This window comes from Rhincodon typus, unplaced genomic scaffold, assembly GCF_021869965.1.
Source record: "Rhincodon typus isolate 14 unplaced genomic scaffold, sRhiTyp1.1 hic_rhity00000720, whole genome shotgun sequence".
NCBI classification, from domain to species: Eukaryota; Metazoa; Chordata; class Chondrichthyes; order Orectolobiformes; family Rhincodontidae; genus Rhincodon; species Rhincodon typus.
In genome coordinates this window covers 27,046-50,000 of record NW_025966358.1, presented here as the reverse complement: position 1 = coordinate 50,000, position 22,955 = coordinate 27,046, and the positions used below count along the sequence as shown (strand labels likewise).

General features: G+C 38.9%; 1 protein-coding gene across 2 annotated transcripts in view; it reads right to left on the bottom strand.

Annotated features, from left to right (window-relative positions):
- Positions 1–513: 513 nt before the first annotated feature.
- The window catches only part of LOC125488411 (trinucleotide repeat-containing gene 6C protein-like), a 41,052-nt gene continuing 18,610 nt past the window's right edge, over positions 514–22,955 (bottom strand). For both annotated transcript variants that reach the window (XM_048621505.1, XM_048621504.1), the window contains exons 2-6: positions 15,369–17,990; positions 6,267–6,473; positions 1,790–1,977; positions 1,570–1,650; positions 514–582 (exon numbers count right to left, since the gene is read on the bottom strand). In XM_048621505.1, coding sequence (XP_048477462.1) covers positions 544–582; positions 1,570–1,650; positions 1,790–1,977; positions 6,267–6,473; positions 15,369–17,778 — 2,925 coding nt within the window. In that variant the 5' untranslated portion in view covers positions 17,779–17,990 and the 3' untranslated portion in view covers positions 514–543. The remainder of the gene's footprint in view (positions 583–1,569; positions 1,651–1,789; positions 1,978–6,266; positions 6,474–15,368; positions 17,991–22,955) is intronic.

Here is a 22,955-nt window from a genome sequence, read left to right as displayed (position 1 = left end):
CTTCAGGTGGCCGAAGGCTGTGCTAGCACACTGGAGTTGGTGCTGGGTCTCTTCATCAAATAGTTGCTTTGGCTGACAGGACACAAAATTTCGGAAATAGTCAAATGTTCTCTAATGCTTCCTCATGGACCTTGATGATTGGGGTTTCACTTCCGAGTGTCAGGCCAGGTAGATGGAGGACCTTTGTCTTACGGATGTTCAGTAGGAGACCCATGCTCTCGTAGGCCTCCGTAATGGAGCTGGTGGTGGTCTGGAGTACATCCTCAGAATGCACTGACACAAGCATCATCCGCGTACTCGAGCTCAATGACACTGGTTGGAGTGACTTTGGTCTTGGCTTGAAGGCAGCAGAGATTGAATAATTTCTCACTGATTCTATAAGTTAGCGTCACTCCAGCAGACAGCTTGTCAGCAGTGAGGTGAAGCATTGCAGCGAGGTAGACAGAGAACAATGTTGGAGCAATGACACAGCCCTGCTTGACAATGGTCTGAACAGGGAATGGGTCAGTGGTGGAGCCATTTGTCATTACCATTACTTCCACGTCAAAATGGAGCAGGTGAAGGTTGATGACAAACTTCATGCTGCAACCAAAACAGAGACACTCCATAATGCTTCCCAATTGATAGCGTCAAAGGTCTTTGTAAGGTCAAAGGCGGCCATGTACATGGGTAGGTTCTTTTCTTTGCATTTCTCCCACCAGACTGCATACTACTGTACCGCCACCAGTATGGGGGCTGTGCTGTTGGCACAGGACATATTCAGGGATATGTATGGTGGTGTCAGGGACATTGCAAAGTATGGGTCTGACTCTGTCAGGTTGTTGCTTGAGAAGTTTGAGACAGCTCTCCCAATTTTGGCATGAGCCGCTGCATGTTTGGAAGGAAATCTTGGTCAATAGCGCTTTGCTCGCCGTTGTCATTTCCAGTGCCTAAGTTACACCAGGTAGCCCAGTCAACTTCATTTTTCTTGATACATTCTAGCGGTTGATGCAACTGAGTGGCTTGCTACACTGTTTCAGATGGTGGTTAAGGATCAACTACATTGCTGTGGTCTGGAGTCATGAGCAGACCAGACCCAGGTGAAGATGGCAATTTCCTTCCCTAAAGAATATTAGTGAACTAGATAGGCTTTTTTTGACATTCAACATGGTCATCACTAGACTCTAACCTCCAAAGTTTTACTGAATTCAAATTCTACCATCTGCTGTGGTGAGATTCAAACACGAGTCTCCAAAACTTTACCTGGGTCTCTGGATTAATATACTAGTAATAATGCCACTAGGCAGCAGCACCCGATCATCAGTATTGTGACATTTTTTTCCACTAGTTAGTCACTCTTTAATTCAACTATTATGAAACAGTTGTGAAAATAACTGTACTTGCTGATAAAGACAGAGAGGCTGACAAAGCCCAACAGTAATGTTTCGACTTTTGACTTGCACAAGAAAGATTCTGCAATTACAGCCTTCAAACTAGAAGCAATTTGAATTGCATTAAAAGATCTGATTTGTAAGACTTTTTAGTGTGTACCCACGCAAGAATTAAGAGATTTAATAAAAAGATACTTACAGGGAAGCCCATATCAGTCAACTGTTTTATCAGGCGGTTCATAAGCCAAGTCTCCTCTTGCTTATTTGATGCTTTCATGCCCTGAAAAATAGGCACCTTGTTCAGATTCTTTTTCTCCCCCCAACAGTAACATCAACAGCAGTCAAACTCATGACTTCCACCATTAGCACGAATGAAGTATTTCAGCAAATTTCCAAAATCAAAATAAAATAGAAGCAACCTTTTGATGCACTTTCTTGTTGGCATTGCCCCAGCCTGAGGAATTGCAGGAAGAGTTGCTCTCCTGAGAAGCCGCGTTATTCCACATTCCCATCTCCCCATCATCCTCTTCCCAGTTAGAATGATGGCTACTAGTCAGGCCGATTTCATCTCCACTGCTGACCCAACCTTCTTGCATAGATTTGGAGGCTGAATAATAAAAGCAAAATCATTTACTTGTCACATAATCAAAACAGTTTTGGGAAGATTAAGCTTACAACCAATTCCAGTTAAACATCCCTGCTGTGTTAAAGTCAAAGTATATCTTAATTTTGCATAATTTTGTTTTGCAGTTTTTATCATTTCCACCAGTTTCATAGTTAAGGCACAACAAAGATAAACAACAATCCAACACTACTTCACAAATAAAAAACTTTTGGAAGAATTTTCGGCTAGTGGGATTCTCAGCATGTTGTTGTCCATAGTTGGGAAGATAAGCAGGAGGGGAAGGGAAGAGGGGAGTGTGGTGTTCTTCATGGAAAGATTGGGGGAGGAAGGCAGCACCCTCAGAGTGTTGCACCCCCCCTTCTTCTTTTCCCATCCCCTTCAGCCATGTACCACTGGTGACCACCAACTCACTTCTGGGTTTCTGGAGGCAAGATATAGGCTGGAAAGCCAACCTATATGTTTAGCCACGCAATTAAAAAGCACGCTTCCTTGGCCTCAGGGGGAGGACAGATTCAGGCAGAAAGAAAATGCCTTCTCAGTACTGCTCGTGGATTGGAGGAAGAGTGCTGATGCCTAGTTCCCTGAGTGAATTGTAATTTTGTATGCATGCATCCATATATGATGCTCATATTTAAAAAAGACTTCTGGAATTGGTGATGGGTGTTCAGACCTATCTTCTCCACCTACCACAAATGTGGATCAGGTCTACCTGGTCCTGCTCTAGGGTCTCTACACAAAGACTGCAAATCAGGCAAACCTTGGGCTAAGGAGCCTGTCAAGGTCAAAAGACAGAGGGATCTGTCCGAAACTCCACTCCTCCTCCGAGATAACCTACCTTTGTTATTATCTAGGCCAATCCAAGTAAACAGATTCTACTTTGCCAATAACATTAATGCCGTTAAGCCTATAGATGTTATAGGCTTAACGGCATATATGTTAAAGTATAGAAGTTTCAACAGAAACAAAAATGAACCTGACACAACAAACAACTGTCATTTGGGTCAGAACCAATCCCTTCTGCAATAGGTATTGCTAATCTTACAGCCCATTTAATTTCTGATTAAAGACATGACAGTCATTATCCTGCATACTAAGGGTATAAATAACTTATTGGAAAAAGATATATACTATTAACCCAAATAAGGAGGGAAATCACATTTGTCAAATTTGATAAGAGTTCTTAGAGGATGTAACAAGCATGCTGGATAGATGAGAACCAATTGATGTATAGTAATGTGTTTGGATTTCCAAATGGCATTCAAAAACCACCATAAAAGGTTACTACACAGGATAAGAGCTCATGGTGTGCATGCATTCATGTGTGTGTGTGTTGTTGGAGGGAAAATGATAGCATGGAAGGAGGAACGATTGGGTAACTAAAAGGAAATAAGTGGGGATGAATGGATTATTTTTTCAGGTTGACAAAGTGTAACTAGTGAAGTGGGAACTGCATCGTGGTCTGAATTATTCATGATCAACATTAATGACTTGGATGAATGGACCAAAATGTACTGTAGTGAAATTTGCTGCTGGAAAGAATTTTGCAAGAAGCCTCAAAGAATCTGCAAGGGCGGATGGAAACAGGAGGTTGTACACTTTGGCAGGAAATATACAAGAACAGATTGTGTTTTTTAAATGGAAAGGTATACAGCATTCTTCAGGACAAGGAGATATGGTGTTCTTATACATGAATCACAAAATATTATCAAGCAAGTGCAGCAAGTGATTAGGCAGGCAAAAATAATGTTGGCACTTTTCAAAGAATAAACAGTATAAATGTAAGGAAGACTTTCCACTATTGTACAATGCATTGGTGAGACAGCACCTAGAGGGTCACAAGCAGTTTCCATCACCTTACTTAAGGAGGGTCGTACAGTTCACAGAAGGTTCACTAGGCTGATCCCTGGGTTGAAGGATTAAACAGATTGGGTGCATTTTCATCAGCGTTTAGAAGAATGGGAGTTGAACTTATTGAAACACAAGCTTCTGAAGGGGCTTCACCGCATGGATGCTGAGATGATGTTTACTGACTTGAAGAAATCTACAAATAAGGGGGCAGATTTTAAAAATAACATTTTTCCTGTTTAAAATAGAGATGGTGAGTAACTTCTTCTGTCAGAGGGCTATTAGTGCTTGGAATTTTCTTCTTCAAAGAAGAGTGAAGTTTGGTACATCGGACCTTTCAAAGACAACACCAAGGCTTCAGTGGGGATTGTAGAGTTAAGGCCACAAATCTATCAGCTATGATTTTATTCCAAGTAGTCTCAACACATGCGTGATCTATTCCTGCTCCTTTTTTAAAAACATTCTTAATTCAATAGTTTGTAGGTTAGTACTGGGGAAACAATCAGAAACATTGTTAATAAGTTATTAAAAACCCAATTAGCACCCTAATGTTCTTCTTGATGAAAACCTGATGCAGCTATTCTGATTGGTGGTATGTTTGAGTCAATCCCACATGTCTGATTGTTAATATTTCCTGAAAGAAAGAAAGCCAATTAACATTCAATGTGGTCTATCAACACTTTTCAAAAGGAAACTGCAAGAGACAAATTATACAGTTTTCCCAGCAAGCTACTCACATCCAGAGGGGACCTTTTTAAAAATCCACGGCTGTGCACACATATCCATGGGTATTTGACAGTATCCGTTCATTCTGACAATTCGCATGGTTAAGTTTTGACTGGTTGTATTGGTTAGCATCAGATTTCCGTGCTGCCAGTAAACTGGAAACTACTGCAGTCTTCAAAACCAGCCATAACATTTTTATATTTATTTGAAGTGTTAATTGATTCAAACTTTACTAGGAGTCCAGTCTATCAATATCCTCTATTCTAATATAGGAAATTGTATTCTAAAGCTCGTTGTAGTTTGTCATACTTGCGCTCGAGTCCTTTACTCCTTCAAGCTCACAGACCAATTAAACAAACCACTTCGACCTAAACTTGGCATTTCCAACACGTGGCTGATGTATTTTATAAATCTGTTCTACAATAAAAATAAACCCAGTTGTTCCTTGTTTTCCCAGTGCCGCACTCCCTTCCCTACGAAAAAATTCAAGAGTACACAGGCAAAATAGCATTCAAAATGAGAGAAAATAGAATGTACCAAAATAAATAATTTTTGAGCATGACTCTTTTTGTGTTGTTCACAAGTTAAACAGCTGCATTTTATCCTGATTGATGTTTTTTCTATCATTGAGTATTTGTATTGGCTTTGTATTCTACAATTCTATTTAAAATTATGAGTTACAATATCATATTGCCCTTGTTATATTACAAATCAAAACTTTGAGACAATCATGTTCACCAGCAAGGATCTTAAACTAGCTCTCATCTGCCTTGGAACTCAACCTTTTAAAACAGCACAGCAACGCTGCAACATGTTACAACTTTTGAAATATTTTTCTTCTGATTCTACCTTCCACTGGCATTTTTAAAATAGTATCATTGCAAAAGAAACTCTGATGATTATATAATTTTCAAATCTAATACATGAAGCAAAGTTGGTACGCTGCAAATGTCATTCTCATTAATTATCACCTTACATAGAAAAGCTTAATCTCTAATGCTTAGACAGCCAAGACAGACACAATTGACTGTACGGTGTCTTCCTGCATAACGATTTTCCGATTCTGTATATTAGTGCTAGATAATCTCTACTGAAATTTTTCTTAATGGACTTTATTCCCACGTATATTTTTAAACTTCCCACTTTGTTTCATTCATCATGATGATAATCACATTCTGCCTCTTATATTGGATTATACATTATCAATGTCTGGGAATTGTTATTTATGACAGTATTATTATTCCCAAAACTTTTGCATTTAACATATTTCTCAATTAGAACAAAAAGGCTCCAAGAGCCATTTTAACTAATTAAAAATTTATCATATGCCAACTAAGGTTGAAAGATACTTCGACTCAGGTGCCCTTAACAGATATTGAAGATTTTTCACAGAAAACTGTGGGCACCTGAATTAATCTCAAATTTCAAGCAAATAACGAAGTATTCTACTATAAATGAAAACCCTGTAGGATTACAATGTATAATAAGCTGACTTACATGCAAAAACTATACAAAGCACAAATGCTGTTCTCACCCACACCAGTTGGCAAACAGGAATTATGTATTATTCCAATAAATTGAATCCATAGTCCTCATGGAGAAATATAGCAAACTGCTCTCAACAACTTTATTTTGGTGAGCTTAGTGACCACACCAATTGGCACTTCTACACAAATAAAGAAATACTCAAATTTTGTTACCTGGTTTGCACATTGTCGGGACAGCAGCTGAAGCATTCCCTCTACTAAAATTCCCCGTTGACTCTGCAGTATTATCTGCCCAACTTGAGCTGCCGTTGGGAGGTTTGCCCCATGCTGAAGTTCCATTATCGACCGTGGTAGACGGAAGTGGCGGCTCACCCCAAGAGTTGTCAGTCTTCGTAGGAACACTGAGTGCTTCTCCCCAGCCTGGGAAAATATTAAAGCCTTCATCATATCAATCCAAATCGACTGCATATTATCCAAAGGTTTTCCCATTTGTTTGATCATGCAATCGAAGCCAAATGGTTTTTGTTAATCCAACACAGCCTTAACAATTAATTGAACACTATTTAGTTTAAATAATTGGTTATTCTGAAGGTTCAGTATCTTTAGTTAAGATAACTGAAATACCAAAGTTGAAGACCTGATTTGGAACCACTTAATTTCAACACACAAGGGCAGTGTTGCATCCTTTTCTATTAACATATATTTTTGTACCAGTTTGCCCCCTATTCACATCCTCTCAAATGTTCTCTACGACTTTCCAGTACCAAGAATTGAATTATATTCAATTCAAAAGAACTAATTTCTCTCCAGTTGTCAACTTGTTGAACATTCTGAGAAAAGAATCTTGGTCTGTAGAAATTAATTACCAATCTCTAGAGGACTGTTGCAGTCGTCTGCATTAACTGACGATTTTGGAATTGAAGCAAAATATTCAGTTCCATGTGCCAAGGACTTCATGAAGACCTGGTATTTATCACTGAAATGGTTATTGAGCCAGCAAATTACAAATTCATTTTTTAAAGAAATTATCCCTTAACTCTGTCCATCCAGTGAGAGAGTTGGGATTTATGATCAAAAATGATTGGGCCTACGTCAAAGACCTGTCATTTGTAAAATATGAATAGGTACAATTGAGCAAATTTGATGGTCATTGAACATTCTAATTTTACTGCATTGCGAATTCAAGATAATGAAGCTGTTTTGGTTTGGTTTGCTTTGCTATGCTATGTCTGTCATAACAACTCTCAGTTTATGAATATAAGGATTAGATCATTTAAATCATTGAGCTACTGAGTCATTCAATGGGATCATGGTTGATCCGTACCTAAACTTTATTTATCTCTAAGTTTGTTATCATTCGATACTCTTACCTAAATAAAAATCAAATCAATCTCGTTTTGAAAGTTACAATTGTTCCAGGATCCAGAAATTTTGGAGGTGCTAAAGTCGGGTAAAATAATGCCTTCTAATTCCTCTCCTAAAAGAATTTAGTGCCAAAACTAACATTGTGCACCTATATTTGGCTCTCCCAGCAAACAGTTTCACAAATGTTTTTTAATAATTTAAAACACACTGTGCATAGAAGATTGAGTGATAGTCTGATCAATGAAATAAAAGCCAATTTTCTGCAAACTGTTCTTAGAAATAAACTTTATATTCTAATGAAATTTGATGCTACAAGGATAAGTGTGAATTGGAGACTTTCATTGGATCCAAAAACCAAGTCTATACGAAATAGATAAATATCGCACTGCCCATTTTTAAGTTAACGTTTTTGTCAATTATCCATGACATCTTGAACAAGAGTAACTGATATGGAAGAATCAAGCATATAGATTGTTACAGGTGACAACTCCACAGCAAATAAAAATGTTACTTTCTTGAATTCCCACAGAAATATGTGCTTATGCCTAATATATTAATTATACATGAAACTTCTTTACCCCAAAAAATGATAAGAACATGGAACTCAACACCATGAGTGGTTAAGGTGAGCGAGAGAGTGAGAGAGAAAAAAGGATAGATGGTTATAATCGTCGACTTAGAAAAGAAAAAGGTAACAGGAGGCTCAAGGAGAACATAAACATCAGAACAGTCATGTTGGACTGAAAGTTTATACAACATAGAAGTGGGCTAATGTAAACATATATAATTATATTGAAAAGATCATAGCTTTTTTATTTTTCTGAATTTTTGATTGTCACCTGAAATGGGGAAAGAATAGTTTTAAAAGCCAAGGATTGTTACAGGATTACATTTTGTACATTCATTTCAAGCGCTGTTTACATAGCTTTTTGAGAAAGCAGTAGGGAAAATCGAGTTACAGATGAGCTGGAGCCAGAGGCTGTGTATGAATGGAGAGGTGACTGGCAAGAAGTGGCCAATAAATAACTGGTCATCAGTCTACAGTCTAATGACAAAGGCCTCCTCCCTGCTCATAACTATTTGAAAGACTCCCAAGTAATTGAACAGCTTGGGATGTGAATGCTTGCGGCAGATGCCATCTGACCTCTCAAAGGGAAGGAGCTGCAGAAAAAGCATCTCAGTCTTGACGGTAGCCAGTTTAGTTCCTTTCATCAGTTGCTGCAAGTTATGACTTTGAATTAATAAAACTTATAAAGGTTTCTAGCTTGAGTTTCAGCTAATTTGTCAATGGCTCATAATTATTTACCTGGCATTAAAATCTATTTGTAACAAATAGTCATTCTTGTTAAGAACAGAAACCTGGACTGAGCTTTCTACCAACTTAGATCTAAGGCAGGTACATTTGGGGATTTCTGTTACTCTTTAAAATCTTTACCTTTTGTGAGGACTCCCCGAATAGCAGACCTTGGATTTTCCGAATGCTACTCCAGTGAGGTGTAACATTTATGCACATCAATATACAATTTAAAATAATGTCTTTTGCTACGATACAAATCTATAACATAATAATTGATGCAAATGAGTTTCCAGTTGCAGAGTAGGATTTTAACAATGCATTAGTTCAGAAAAACATCAAAGTAGTTTTCTCCAACTTATTACAAAGGTGAGAACCCAAATTATAGTTAACACCAGAATACTTGAAGAAAACAGATGTCTACAAAATTTAACATTTCAAAAACTTAATGTCTGTACAGTTAAGGCATTTTAAATTTTAGCATACAGAGTGCAGCACATTGAACACAACAAAATATGTATTCAGGTTTGAAGGCTAGGGAATTACGTTATCTTTTAAATACAGTGCCCATTCAATTGAAATTAGTTTTATTTTTGATTTCTTAAACTTGCAACATAGACATTATAGTTAAACAAAATGAACATTTCACTATAGCATATTTAAAGAAGCAGTGTTTAACCACCAGGGGGCAAAGATTTCTTGAAGCATGAATACATCCATTTTGTTGTGTTTTGTTTTGTGTTTCTTTGCACTTAGTCTTATACTTAAATTAAGAGACATGCTCAGCTAAGTCCAATTTTCTCAGCATTTACTTTATTGTAAATGAGTCATTAACATCATACTGTATTGACCACAGTATTTGCAGTTTTTTTTTTCATTTCTGATGTATGCCAAACGAGCTTGCTGCGTTTAGAACTGAATCATAAATATGTTTAAGGTAACCCCGCAAATATTTTAAGAATTAACTGCTATCTAGCAATCATTCTAGATCTATAGAAGTGGCTTTGAAAGAGTCATTTCTTAACAGTCAATGCATTATTATGCCACTGCTGCTATCCAGACAAACTCAGCCACTAAAAAAATAATGTTGTATATTTTGCATCTTGCAGTTTTGCAGAAATATGAGTGTTTATGGGAGAGAAAGCTTTTTTCTATATAGTGTTTAAAGTGTTTGCTCCATGCTTCTAGATTTAGCTTCAAAATAAATACTACAGTTCTTTGCTTTGGCAATGTCTACAATTTATTTACTTTTCTCCACATCCACACTTAACTAAACTAAGCACAGAGAACATCAATAATTAACAGACTCTCCTAATTAAACACAAAGATGGAATACCATAAAGAGCACTTAAACTTTATTCAAAAATACCTCATAAATAAGTCAAAGAGAACTCATGTTCCTTAAACCATTTTCTATAAATTTGACCTTTTTACTTTGCACAAAATACATTAGTAGATGGAGGGAAATTTGCCCTTGAAATTTGGGATTCACTTTTCATTTGTGCTAGATTTTAAGCAAGACCTTTCTTTTTGGGACCATGGAAGCACAATGTGCTTATGTAAAAGGTGAAGTCACCATAGTTTTGTAAGACCACAGGGCTGCTCTTTCATTAGAGAGAGAAAACTGGTGGTGGTTTAACATGAGGGTCACCACACCTTAGATGAGGGTATAGGTTGAGAAGGAAAATCCTTCATGGTAATCTCAGCCAGTGCAGGAACTGAACCCACACTATTTGCACCACTCTACATCGCAAACCTGCCATCCAGCCAACTTAGCTAACTGGCACGCTGCTTATGTGAATACAGTATTAATGAACAAAGCGTTTTTTTTTACTGCAAGAGAAAATACATGTCTCAGTGCAGCAGAATGCTTACCATCTGTTGCTGAACATTCTCTGCAGGGTTCAGGACTGGCATATGAATTTCTGTAGTTTATGACTTGTCATTTGAAATAAGGTAACAGTTCTAATTTTTTGATTTTGTTGCAGCTTTGTATGGTACCCGCCATTCCAGAATACAGAAAGCACCTAACTATAGTTTAGGCCTTAGAGATATCCATATTCAGGAAAATGTTTTTATTCTGGAGGTATGTCAGAATAGGTTACATAATAACAGAAACATTTGTGATATTGCCTTTGCAACAGGTTCATTAACAGGGTGTATGAATTTTTAAGTTCAGTGAAATATAATGTTAACACCATTAAAGTAGCTTCTTGGTAAATCCATTTTCAAAATACTTAATTGTTTAACTTTATTAATTCATGCAGAACAATTTCACAGAATCATAGAATCCCTACAATGTGGGAAGAGGCCATTTGGCCCAACAAGTCTGCACCAACCCACCAAAGAGCATCCGACCTGGAACACCAAACCCCAACCCTAACCCTGTATTTACTATGGCTAATCCATGTCTGCACATCCCTGGACACTACAGGGCAATTTTAGCATGGCTAATCTACTTAACCTGCACATCTTTGGTCTGTCGGACGAAACCAGAGCATCCAGCGGAAACCCACACAAAGGGAGAACTTGCAAACTCCACCCAAGGCTAGAAACAAACTGGGTCCCTGGCACGGAGGGGTAGCAGTGCTAGCCACTGTGCCACCATGCCACTCTTAAAAAATATTAAAAAGACATATTTATTTATGGGTAAATTAGGTAAGCTGAACTCTCATTCAGGAAACATGTGCTGCCTTCTTTAATGCTCTCTTTAGAAATGGCAAGTGCACAAATCTGTAGCAGTAACCAAGCAAATAATCTGGACATACACGTAGTGTGTTTAATATTCAGGTAATAACTGATAGAAAGCATTCAAAATTAGTCAAGGAAAGCATTTGTTACTGGAATTACATTTTAGGAATGAAAGTATTTTCTAGAATGAAAGGTAAAAGAAAGTGCCTGACCAATCGATTAAATTATCAACTGTTTTCAAGGAAGCCAATTTAAGGGTAACAATATACTTAACTAAAATAATTTTACGAGACTACAACATTTTGGAACACTTTATAACATATCATTTTCCATTAAGAATATATAAATATAATTTGCTAAAACAGCAGCACATATCTTCGCATTTCTCCCATTAATGATGTGATCATTTAAAACTCAGCTACCATTTTATTTAAAAAATGCACAAGTGCTGTACTTAAAGCAGTTTTTTTTTTAAATGGGTCAGATTTACTTGTTTACAGAAGCAGCTAAATAAAACAGCTGTACATAATCCTGTATCAAAACTGAAAACCACAAAACCATTCTATCGTTACTTCAATATACATTAAGCTAAATTCCAAAGCCCATGTAAATCATGTACAAACATAATTAACAAAAACTGTACAAGATACTGAAGAGATTCGGAGACTTGTGCACTTGGATTTTTGCATATATTGGCTATTTGAAACCCTAAAACCACACTTAAACTTTGAGTTCCATAAATGTTTCGAAATCTTTACTTGGATGAATGAAACAATTAAACGTGAATCATACAAACTTATTCTAGCAACCATATACACAAATATATGGAGGCTTAAATTAATAGGCTTGTTTCTAATCCTTTATTGTCCAATAAGCTCAAGAAACAAGTGCTTCAACTGCTGCAGAGGACAGACCATGATCAGGAAGGTGTCAGCTATAACCAATGATGCCCCAAGGAAGTGGTTGTGATAAAAAAAAAATTCCTCTATGGATTGTACTTATTCATCAAGATGACTCTATTTCAGATATGTTGATTTAAAGCATTGGACCTTCATTACCTGCAGGACTTGCCCATTACTGGATCTTCAATGTGACTTTCAAGAATGTTGCAGTTGTATGAAGCTTGTCAAGGTCTTTGAGGACAAGAACCATCTGCCGCAAGTGAAAATCCTCACTGCAGAGCCCTTACTTTGTCTGTAGTCCTAATGGGATTGAGTACCGAAACTGCTACTTTATAACTCTCACTCCCATCTAAGACATACTGACATTCCCAACGAGGTAAGGCTCACCAGGTTTGGAACTGCACTGGCGATTAACCTACTCTATAGCAAAAATCTGAACACTTTCTCATAGGAATCAACTTGCAACATTAATTGATGCAGAAAAAAAAAAGAGAAACTGAAAATATATGGCTCATCAATATCTGCAGGACATAAAATGGCAATTGGAGGGTATTCTGTGAACTTGAACTTTGCTGCTTAATTTAAGTGGAAACAAGTGGGTTCTGGCAAAACATGGAATCTAAAGACTGCATTCCCCAATTACAACTCTCTTCTTCCTCAGAGATAAACTGACATTTTTTGCAGTACTCCAAAGCAGAAACCCTTTTTTCAAGCAGAGGTAGACTGGTGGGAGGGAGCAGTTCCAGTGCTAAACTTAACTACTTTTGCAATGAGTGGCTGACCTGCAAAGAAAAAATGCTGCTCATGGTTTGAAATCTAGCAATCTAGACACAGGATACCAAATATGCAGTTTCTTTAATGAAACTGATGTTAAACTTTCTATAAATTCAATATAAATACATTTTATATATTCATTGTCCTCTGCACTGTCCTACGACAACAGACTTCAAATTATATGACACAGCCTAGGAGACAACTTTGTCTATCATGCCACAACAACTATCCAATTAATCCCATTTCTCTGTTATCATTCCCAGAACCTTGTAAACATTTTCCCTACATGCATTTATTCACTCTATTCCTTTCAGTAACTAACTATTGAAACTGCTTCCATAACCATTCAGGTACAGTGCTGGACCACAAGTGTTTCTTTTAGCAAAAATCTTAAATTTGACTCCTCTGGCTATTATTCCATTTGACAAAGGAAACTTTTTTCTTTCTTACCTGTTTTGTCAAAATACTATGACTTTGAACTTCTCTATTGAATCTTCCCATAATTATTTTCGCTCAATAGAAAATAGCAGCAATTTCTCTATTCATGAAAGACTCCATCACTGGTATTGGTGGCTTATCATCATCTTCTAAAAGGGCAGTTAGGGATGGACAATAAATGCTGGCTTATACAGCAGACCCACAATCAATGCTTGGCATTAAATTTTATCTGCCATGGGCCTACCCAAATCAACGATCTATTATGTTGTCCTGAAGTCTTCTATTATCCTCATTGTTTATTACATTTGAGTTTCATGTTACATCCAAACTTTAGAAATACACACTGCATACCAAAGTTCAGATAATTATTTTAATGGTTTCTGTTCAGTAACCAACTAAGCAGACCAAAATGAATGAATTTTTTTTTGTTTAAAAGATTGGTGATCACATAGCTGCACATTACTGATTTCACATACAGAATATTGTGCACATACATCATTTTAGCACTTAGTTATCTAAGTATCCTACAATAAGTACAAGTTCAACAAAAATTGGATTCAGAGTACTTATACATTTTTACCCTCTGGTGGAACATTCTACTAGCTAGAAATTAAATTTAGAATTTTGGTGGCTACTCCTCACAATTTAAGAAGGCTTATTGAACTAATGGAAGGTGCAGGTCCAGTACTGATTTATTGTCATGGTACTACAGGCAAGTCCCTACCACGTAGTGGTCCTGACTTGGGGACTTCTTCTGTGTGGTGCAGGTTCGGTCAGCCAAAACATAGAACTACTGTTGAGTGCATTATTTTGTTCAAAGACTTTTACAGGCCACTCACTATACCATTTATTCTTTTTCTGCTTGGCAGAGAGGGGAAAAAGCAGTAAGAAAAAGTATTGGGGGTCCATTTTGAAGGATGAGGCATGTTGAACTAGTATACATCCTTTGCAGGTTTTACGGAAGGCAGCATATGGGATACTTGCCTTCATTAGCCAAGACATAGAAAAAGGAGCAAGGAAATCTTGCTACAACTTTAAAAGCATTGGTTAGGCCATAGATGGAATACTGTGTGCCGATTTGGTTTGCCACAATAATGGAAGAAATGATTGCCCTGGAGAGGGTGTGGTGGCAAATGTGTCTAAGTCCAGAAGACATAAGTTTAAAGTGCGGAGTAAGTGGCTTAGAGAGGATCTGAGAATTTTTTTTTCTCAGATAGAAATACGGAATGTACTGCCTGACAGGGTAGTGGAGGCAGGTATCCTCACAACATTTAAATAGTATCTGGAGGAATACTTAAAATGCCAGCACATAGTAGGCTATAGACCAAATGCAGGTAAATGGGATGAGTGTAGTTTAGTGTTTGTTGGTCAGCACAGACATGGTAGGCCCAAGGGCCTGTTTCTATGCTGTATGACTATTACTCCCAGTATCTAAAACTCCATGTTTAGAAAGCTAATCAGAAAATGGTTCCCATTATACTGTATATATACTGATTGTGTGCCAGATACACAAAGAAGTAAATTTAACCTGCCCTAATACATATGAGACTCATTAATTTCAGAACAGCAAGTGACTGTAACAAATCAACTGCCTTCCCTCTTTGCCAGATAGAAGAAGAAAGCAGCAGACCTTGACAGGTATCAAGATGGGATCAAATTACTTTAGCATTTCATATCTAAGCATAAAGATCGTAATTCAAATGACAGTGTGCATCCTGCAATTTTTCTTTCAGGAATCAATGTTAATTTCAGTTATGTTTCCAGAATTTTATAAAAATATCAAAATTCCATCACACAGATCAACTTAAATACATGTTTGTAAAAGAAAATTGAAACGGTAGTGAATCCTACCTGGACCAAGTAGTGGGGATCGGTTTTGTGTGGCACTTGACTGATGGGGCTGAGGTGGTTGTTCAGCCACAGTGTTGCTACTACTTTGATTCACAGGATTGTTTCTATCCCACATGTTTACAGTCTTCTTATAGTTGGTTGGGTCTCCCCAAGCAGAGGTACCATCATCGATCTCTATTTTGCGGCGAATGGATGGTGGGGAAGGCTCTTCCCAGCCAGTGGGTTCGCTGTCCTTCTGTTTTGTAGGTAAAGGTCCACCAACCCAACCCGAATTAGACTGTTTAACAGAAGCAGCTCCTCCCCAGTTGCTAAGATTATTATCCTGAAGTTTATTTCCCCAGTTCTGTGGTGCACTCGATTTTGAAGGCTCTCCCCAGCCTGTATTTGAACTTGGTTTGCTGTTGGTACCGTTACTCCATCCACTAGGCTGTGATCTGGTTGTCTCATTCCAACTGGGTCCAGTATGGTTGTTTTCATTCTCCCAACTAGATCCATTTTTTTTTGCCTCACTTAAAGGTCCTGCAGCAGTATCAGTCCAATCTCCTCCTCCTCCTCCTCCACTCCCTGCTACTCCCACTCCTCCTGATGTCCAACCTTGATTAGTTTTCTGTCCTTCACCCCAATTTTGAGACTTGGGCTTTGGAGAGTCTGCCCAGGTTGGTGGTTTCTCCTCCTGATTAGAAACCCCACCCCAGGCATGGCCACTTTTGGCAGCAGCAGAAGTAGAATTAGCAGAATCTCCCCATCCCCCCTGGCTATTAGACACTTTGTCTCCCCAACCTGTGTTATCAGACATAACAGTTGGTGGAAGATTTCCCCAACCAGATACTAAAGAGGTATTCGTACTGCTCATGCTGGACCCATCACTTCTTGCCCCTGAGTTTGAAGACTGGGCAGCAGCAGAACCCCAGGCCTCAGTTCCATTGTCATTTTTTCGCTCAGACCTAGGGGATTCTTGAATTTCCCAGGAAATATTTTGCTTTACTGGTGTCTGTCCCCATCCAGAATTACACAAGACTCTAGGGTCATGATCTGGCTTTGACATAACACTCTGGACCAGCCCTTGCTGTTCATTCATCCCTTTATCGGGCTTTCGTCGGCTACTACTATGTCTTCCTCCACTTCTGCTGGTGCTTCCTTCATGATGGCTACCAGCACTCTCATTACTTCCCTCACTACCGGTGGCACCTAAATCAGAAGATTTGGCCAAAGAGTTAATTTGTTCATTACCTTGTTGCAAAGCAGGTGCTTGGTTGTTAACACAAAGACCTTCCCACCCTTTCCCATTTCCATTTGTTTCATTACTGGAATGCTGGTTTGAGAGTTTGCCCCATTCTCCATTTACACCATTGCTAGTGTTCCTGTTAGATGGTGTGTTACCCCAAGCTGCAATGCTACTGGGACCAGAGTGCAAGCCCCCAGTGGTACCAGCCCTTGTCCATGGCAGTACCCTAGGACTGGTAGGGGGACCAGAGTCCCAAGCATTGTTTCCAATATCCTTTTGAACAGCATTATTGGAATTGTTTGCTAATGTTTGTTTAGCACTTAAACTTAATGCAGAATTCACAGTGTCTCCATTCCCCTGACTAAATGCAGAGTTACTGTTGGTGGTTGTAGGATTAGTATGTGGCACTCCCCACACTGAGTTGCATGAAGGATTGTTCATTCCTTCGCCATTGCGCCCACTGAGTTGAGAAACTGCAGATGACCCACTACCACCAGAAAGGTTTTGAAGATGAGGTGGGTTTATTTTACCCATGCCTACTGTCATTGCCCAGCCTCCTGGTACAGAAACGTTAGGCAGTCCATTTGCTTGCATTGCATTGATAGGATTTGGTGAAGAGTTTATGGGGTTAGTGTTATTTGGTCCATCAGTGTTAAGGTTCTGAGGTTGTATGCTGAAAGACACATTCTGTGAAGTGGACGTTTGTGTATCTGTGCTCTCTTGCTGCAGCAAATTTCCCCAGGTATTCAAAGTACCTGCTGAACCATTATTAGGGTTACCATAATTCTGATCAATGGGATTACTTGGATTACAAATATTTGAAGTGCTTCCTCCTCCAACAGTTCCTTGAATTTCCTGACCAACTACAGGCCAAGCAGCTGGATTGGCGTTGGGATTAAGATTCAGGTTAATACCAGCAGTAGACGTAGAAGTGCTCCAACAATTTGGATTTACACTTACGATACTATCCATCTTTCCACTTCCACTGGGAGCAGAGCAGTGCCCTACACCAGGGGCAGATGCTGGGGCAACAGCCCACACCCTGGATGAATTTCCATTTCCACCATTTGCTCCACCTCCAATGGCACTCTGGTTTGAACTGCTTTGGACAAGCACTCCGTTGCCACCATTATTGCAATTTTTGTTTTGTCCATTGAAATTGCCTGGTGCACTCCCTGTAGCCATGCTACTACTATCTGAGCCACAGTTTGAGGCAGAGTCAGTGTCTGTGCATTCTGAGGCAGTTTCAGTCTCGTTTCCAGAAATGGAAGGCCAAGCCTCTTTGTCACTTCCGTCTATTATCACTTTATCCCAGATGCTGTTTGGTTCACTCCTAAAGGGGGGCTGTCCCCAGTGGGAATTTTCATATTGCGTTCCCAGACCACTGTGGCTAAGATCTGGAAAAGACCAAAACAGAAAGGTAAGAAATATTCTGTATCAATTAATACAAAGAATCACATGATGCAACTGCAGACCAAGTTGTATTAAAAGCAAATTGTGATTGCATCTATTCATTTTGATAATGGCTCAGCTCACAAGCTAAACACTACAAACCTAGACAAAAGGGAGAAAAAAAAGTAAATTTGAGAACAAAGCTACAATCAAACATTGGCTACATATTAACTGCTCATAATTCTAATATATTAACAAGATATTGTAAAAATGATTGACAAAAACAGGTGTTTTAGATACATGGAAGCCTTTAAGACGAATTCTTCAAAATTCTGAAATAAACTGGACTGCAAAGCTATGATTCTGATTAGTGGTTTGTAAAAATATTCTATTTGAAAGAGACTAGACAACGTACAAGAATGACTTGAATGAACGGTCTCAGTTCTTCCCTTCGCCCATATGAGAAAACATGTGGACATCCCTTGGTTGTGAAGGATGCAAACCTAACTATTTTCGTATATGCTTTTGCTCCCATGTTGTTGGTCAGTCCAGTTTTCTTCATTCAGGTATTAAAACCTACTGAAGCTGAATTCTATTACATTAGGATAGGGATTTCAAAAGTTAGGGTCAGAATCCCAAGTGGGGTCGTGAGCTCTGAAGAATGGTTGCCATGGAACTCTTACCAAGTTAAAACAACTGCATACTGCGTGTAACAAACCCCTGCCTTTTCAGTACTACGCTCTCTCAGTTCTCACCGATGGGCCTCGATCGTATTAAAGCCTCAAAATTGGGCCACAGTTCAAAAACGTTTGGGAAGCACTGCTCTAGGGCCCCCAAAGGTTGATCTTAATTGTTGTTCTTCCTCATCTACATCTATTTTGGTGACACCATCAAGACCCACATACACATTCATAACTTGCAGTTCCACTTCACCACCTCATTACTGTAACACTACATGCACAAAATCTAATGACCTGATAAAGCAGCAGCGCTCAAAAAGCTTGGTGTTTTCAAATAAACCCTTTGGACTATAACCTGGTGTCGTGTGACTTCTGACTTTTGTCCACCCCAGTCCAAAATTAGCACCTCCACATCATGTACAAAATGTAGTACTCTGAGCTGCAATTAATTCAAATATTCAGAAGACTAAAAAAAAAAGTTACATCTGCCTTCCCAGTTACACTCTGCACAGCTTGGTGTCCTCCTTGAATCCAAGTTGAGGCCTTTGAAACCCACTAGAAGCTGATATATAATGGCCAATCTGCTTTTCTTGTTAAATCATCTACATCACAAACACCCACTTGTGTAACATCACTGATCTCTACTCCTGTCTCAACTCGTTTTCTGCTGACACTCTCTTCCAAGCTTTTGTCACTTTAAGGCTCGATTAGTTTAATAACTCCTGGCCAACCATCCTCCCTCTTAGTAAACTTCAGCTTCTCCAAACTCCTCTCAGTAGCCCACAGTGTACTAAGATTATCTCACCTATCATCTGCTTAAATGTGCCAATTTTGCCCCCAAATGCCTCACCTTTCCCTATGTCTGTAACCTCCTACAGCTCACTAAAAATTCTGCATGCCTTTACCTCAAGCTTCTATGTAACCTCCCACTCCCTTCAGCCTGCTTTTGACAGCTATGCCCTGAACTATTAAGAACCCAACCTTTGGGATTCTTGTGCTCGGCCTCTTCGTCACATGTTGCTTTTTTGTGACTCTCCTTAAAACGTAACCAAAACCAAGTCAAATTTTATCTCATTTAATAGCTCCTTCGGCTCACTGTCAATTTTATCCAATTACAGTTTTAAGAAGGAACCATTGGATTACTGAATGCTTTAATGGCGTGTTTTTCATAAGCTTAACCCTGAACTCCACAATTAGAATCATAGAATCCCTACAGTGCAGAAAGAGGTCATTTGGCCTATCAAGTCCAAGCCAACCCTCTGAAGAACATCCCACCCATCCCTACACCCATAATCCCACATTTACCAAGGCTAATCCACCTAGAATGTACATCCCTGGACAGTATGGGGCTATTTAATATGGCTAATCAAACTGACCCACACATCTTTAGAGAGAGGGGGGAAACCCTAGCACCCAGATGAATCCACACACACACACTGGAATCGAACCTGGGTCCCTGGCACTGTGAGGCAGCGGTGCTAACTGCGGAGCCACCATGTTGCATGGTCCTCAGTGCAAATGGGATTCTAACTCTAGCATCTTTTAGTCATTACTTAGCATCTGGTCCAGTAAGGTCTGCACTTGCATGAAGGTCATCCAGTTATTTTGTTCAGTATTTTTTTTTCCCCACTTGTATTTCATCTTCTAAATAAATTGCAACTTTGGCCCACTAAATTGTACTCACCCACAGTAACTGCACCTGACCTCAACTATACAGCTCTTTTCTCAAATTCTGTCGTCATTTCGACTTCATTCCTGCTCACAAAAGGTTTTTGTTTAACTGTATATGAAACTATTAATCTCAGAATTCTCCACATTTAATTGGAGAAAAATAATCAAAACTCTTAAGTGTTTGTTAAAACTGAAATCTTGTGAGCTATACATTACATAAAGCAGCAGCCTAAATAAAGATAGGCAGCCTCTAATTTCTTGCTAATGCACTATATGAACCAGTAGCTAATGTCCTGTAAGCTTATAGACGTCTCAGTCTTGTACACCCGTAACAGTCCAATTGAAAAGCAGCACAGAGAACATCCTTGAAGAAAATTATACGCAAGCTTTCTTGGTAACGTGACAGTGAAGCTAAATAAAGCCGACATTCCCTTCCATTTAGAGAGGGGAGGAAGGAGGATTAGGGGAAATGTCTAATCTTTATGTCACAGACATTAGACATCAATATATTCCTATCAAAGAAAGCTGGAGGGGAGTTTTCTTTTCAGAGCTTGAAAACCTCAACAGTGTCAGCCTTACACTTTTCTACTGGATCAGCTTCCCTTTCCGAATGCTGCTGCAACAAGTAGTTCAAGAGTAACCACAGTAAATTATAGAGGGAAAGAAGTTGAGAAAGTCCACTGACAGACCATATACAACTGAAAACTCTCAAATGAAAAAGGATCAGGGCAAAGCACTGCTTTGTGAGCACAAATTGTATCTTAAAATAGTTATTGATTGTTTAGAGATTCAGACACAAATTAAATTTCATGTTTCTACGGATAAAGGTATAAAAAAAATACAATTACTGAGGCATTGTATTAAGGCAACAGCTCCTTAATAACAACACTTCTGATTTACATGACTTTGAAGTTGTCTAAACTCCATTCTTCCATGTGAAAATGTGTTACAGGATTTTGGTGCTTAGAACTTATAAATAAATATCAAAATAAAACAGGATTAAACTAAACAGATGTGACTGTTCAAGTATCCCAAGCTATCAAATACAACGTTCACTGAAGCAGCCCTCACCGGGGTCATTTCTTCAATGCTGTATTCCCAGAGGATAAGTGCAAGCTTTCTCCAAAACAAGACAGAACGTTCCATGAGTGGAAAAAAAAACAGCTGCTCCTCAAGAGAAACAGACATTGCACAATTCAGTAAACCATGTAATAACAGTACAGAAACCAAAATTAACCGTTTTCACTGCTCTACCTGCTGTTTCTTAAGTGTGTACTTAAGCAAAAGCAGATAGTTTACTAAACTGCTACCTCACTTGGGCAATGTGTGAGGGTAATACAGTGGTGGTCAAGGGAATTTACACTATCATTTTATCACAACTGAAATTTAGTGCAAGTAGATTACCTGGTTCGTGGCCAGGAGCAGCCCCAAGTCATGATTCAAATGGTGTCATCAGGTCAAGAACGCTAATAAACTCCAGGATTCAGGAGACCTATTTAGTTTCGAACTCATTAGCAACTTGGGATGGTGGTTAGTAACCAGCCAGAAGAGACTCAGCTGAGGCCATACGATACAGAAGCAGAATTAGGCTATTTGATCCATTGGGTTTACTCTGCCATTTGATCATAGCTGATATGATTCTCAACCTTATTCTCCTGCCTTTTCCCCATCACCCTGGATCCCCTCATTAATCAAGAACCATTGTCTTAAATGCATTCAACGACTTGGCCTTCGACAGATTCACCATCCTCTGGCTGAAAAGAAATTCCTCATCTCAGTTTTAAAGGGTCATCCCTTCACTGAGAGGCTGTGGTCTCAGGTCCTAGAACCTCCTACTAGTGGAGGCATCTTCCCCAAGTCGATTCTATCCAGGCCTCTGTGTTCTGTGAGTTCAGTGAAATTTCTTAAATAATTGTTATTATAATAAGTAAGTATACATTAAAATTAATCTTGGGTCTTCTCATCCCTGGGATTTATTCCCCCCCGCCTCCCCAAGTGATCCAGGCCTTGCCTATTGCGCCTACCATTCCAGGTTTGAATTGGGGTTAAATATTTGCTTTCCTTCCCCTTCATATTATTTCAATTTTTTTGTACTGTCTCATTTCCCTAAAGGCACATTTACATGCTGGAGCATTAATTCAAGCTTTCTCACAGTGCACACAAGACAGGCTATTCAAATAGTGGGAAAAATCACATTAAGTTTTAAACTGTTCCCTCCACATATGCAAATACATTCCAATGCGATGCAGTGGAATAATGATCAGTGGGAATGTATACTTGTTTCTTTCACCCCTTACCCAGGGAAACCCAACAACAAATTTTGTTATTTCCTTTGTAAATAGGATGTGGGCATTGCTAGCTAGGCTAGCATTTATTGTCCATCTGTAATTGCCCTGGAGGAAGTGGGGGTGAGCTGCCTTCTTGAACAGCTATAGTCCTTGGGGAGCTGGCACACTCAGTGAATTTAAGGAGGGAGTTCCAGAATTGTGATCCAGCAACATGAAGGAACAGCAAGTTATTCTAATTCAAAGGCAGTGTGGGGCTTGGAGGGGAACTTGAACGTGGTGGTGTTTCCATGCATCTTCTGCCCTTGTTCTGCCAGTTCATTGTTCATATTAG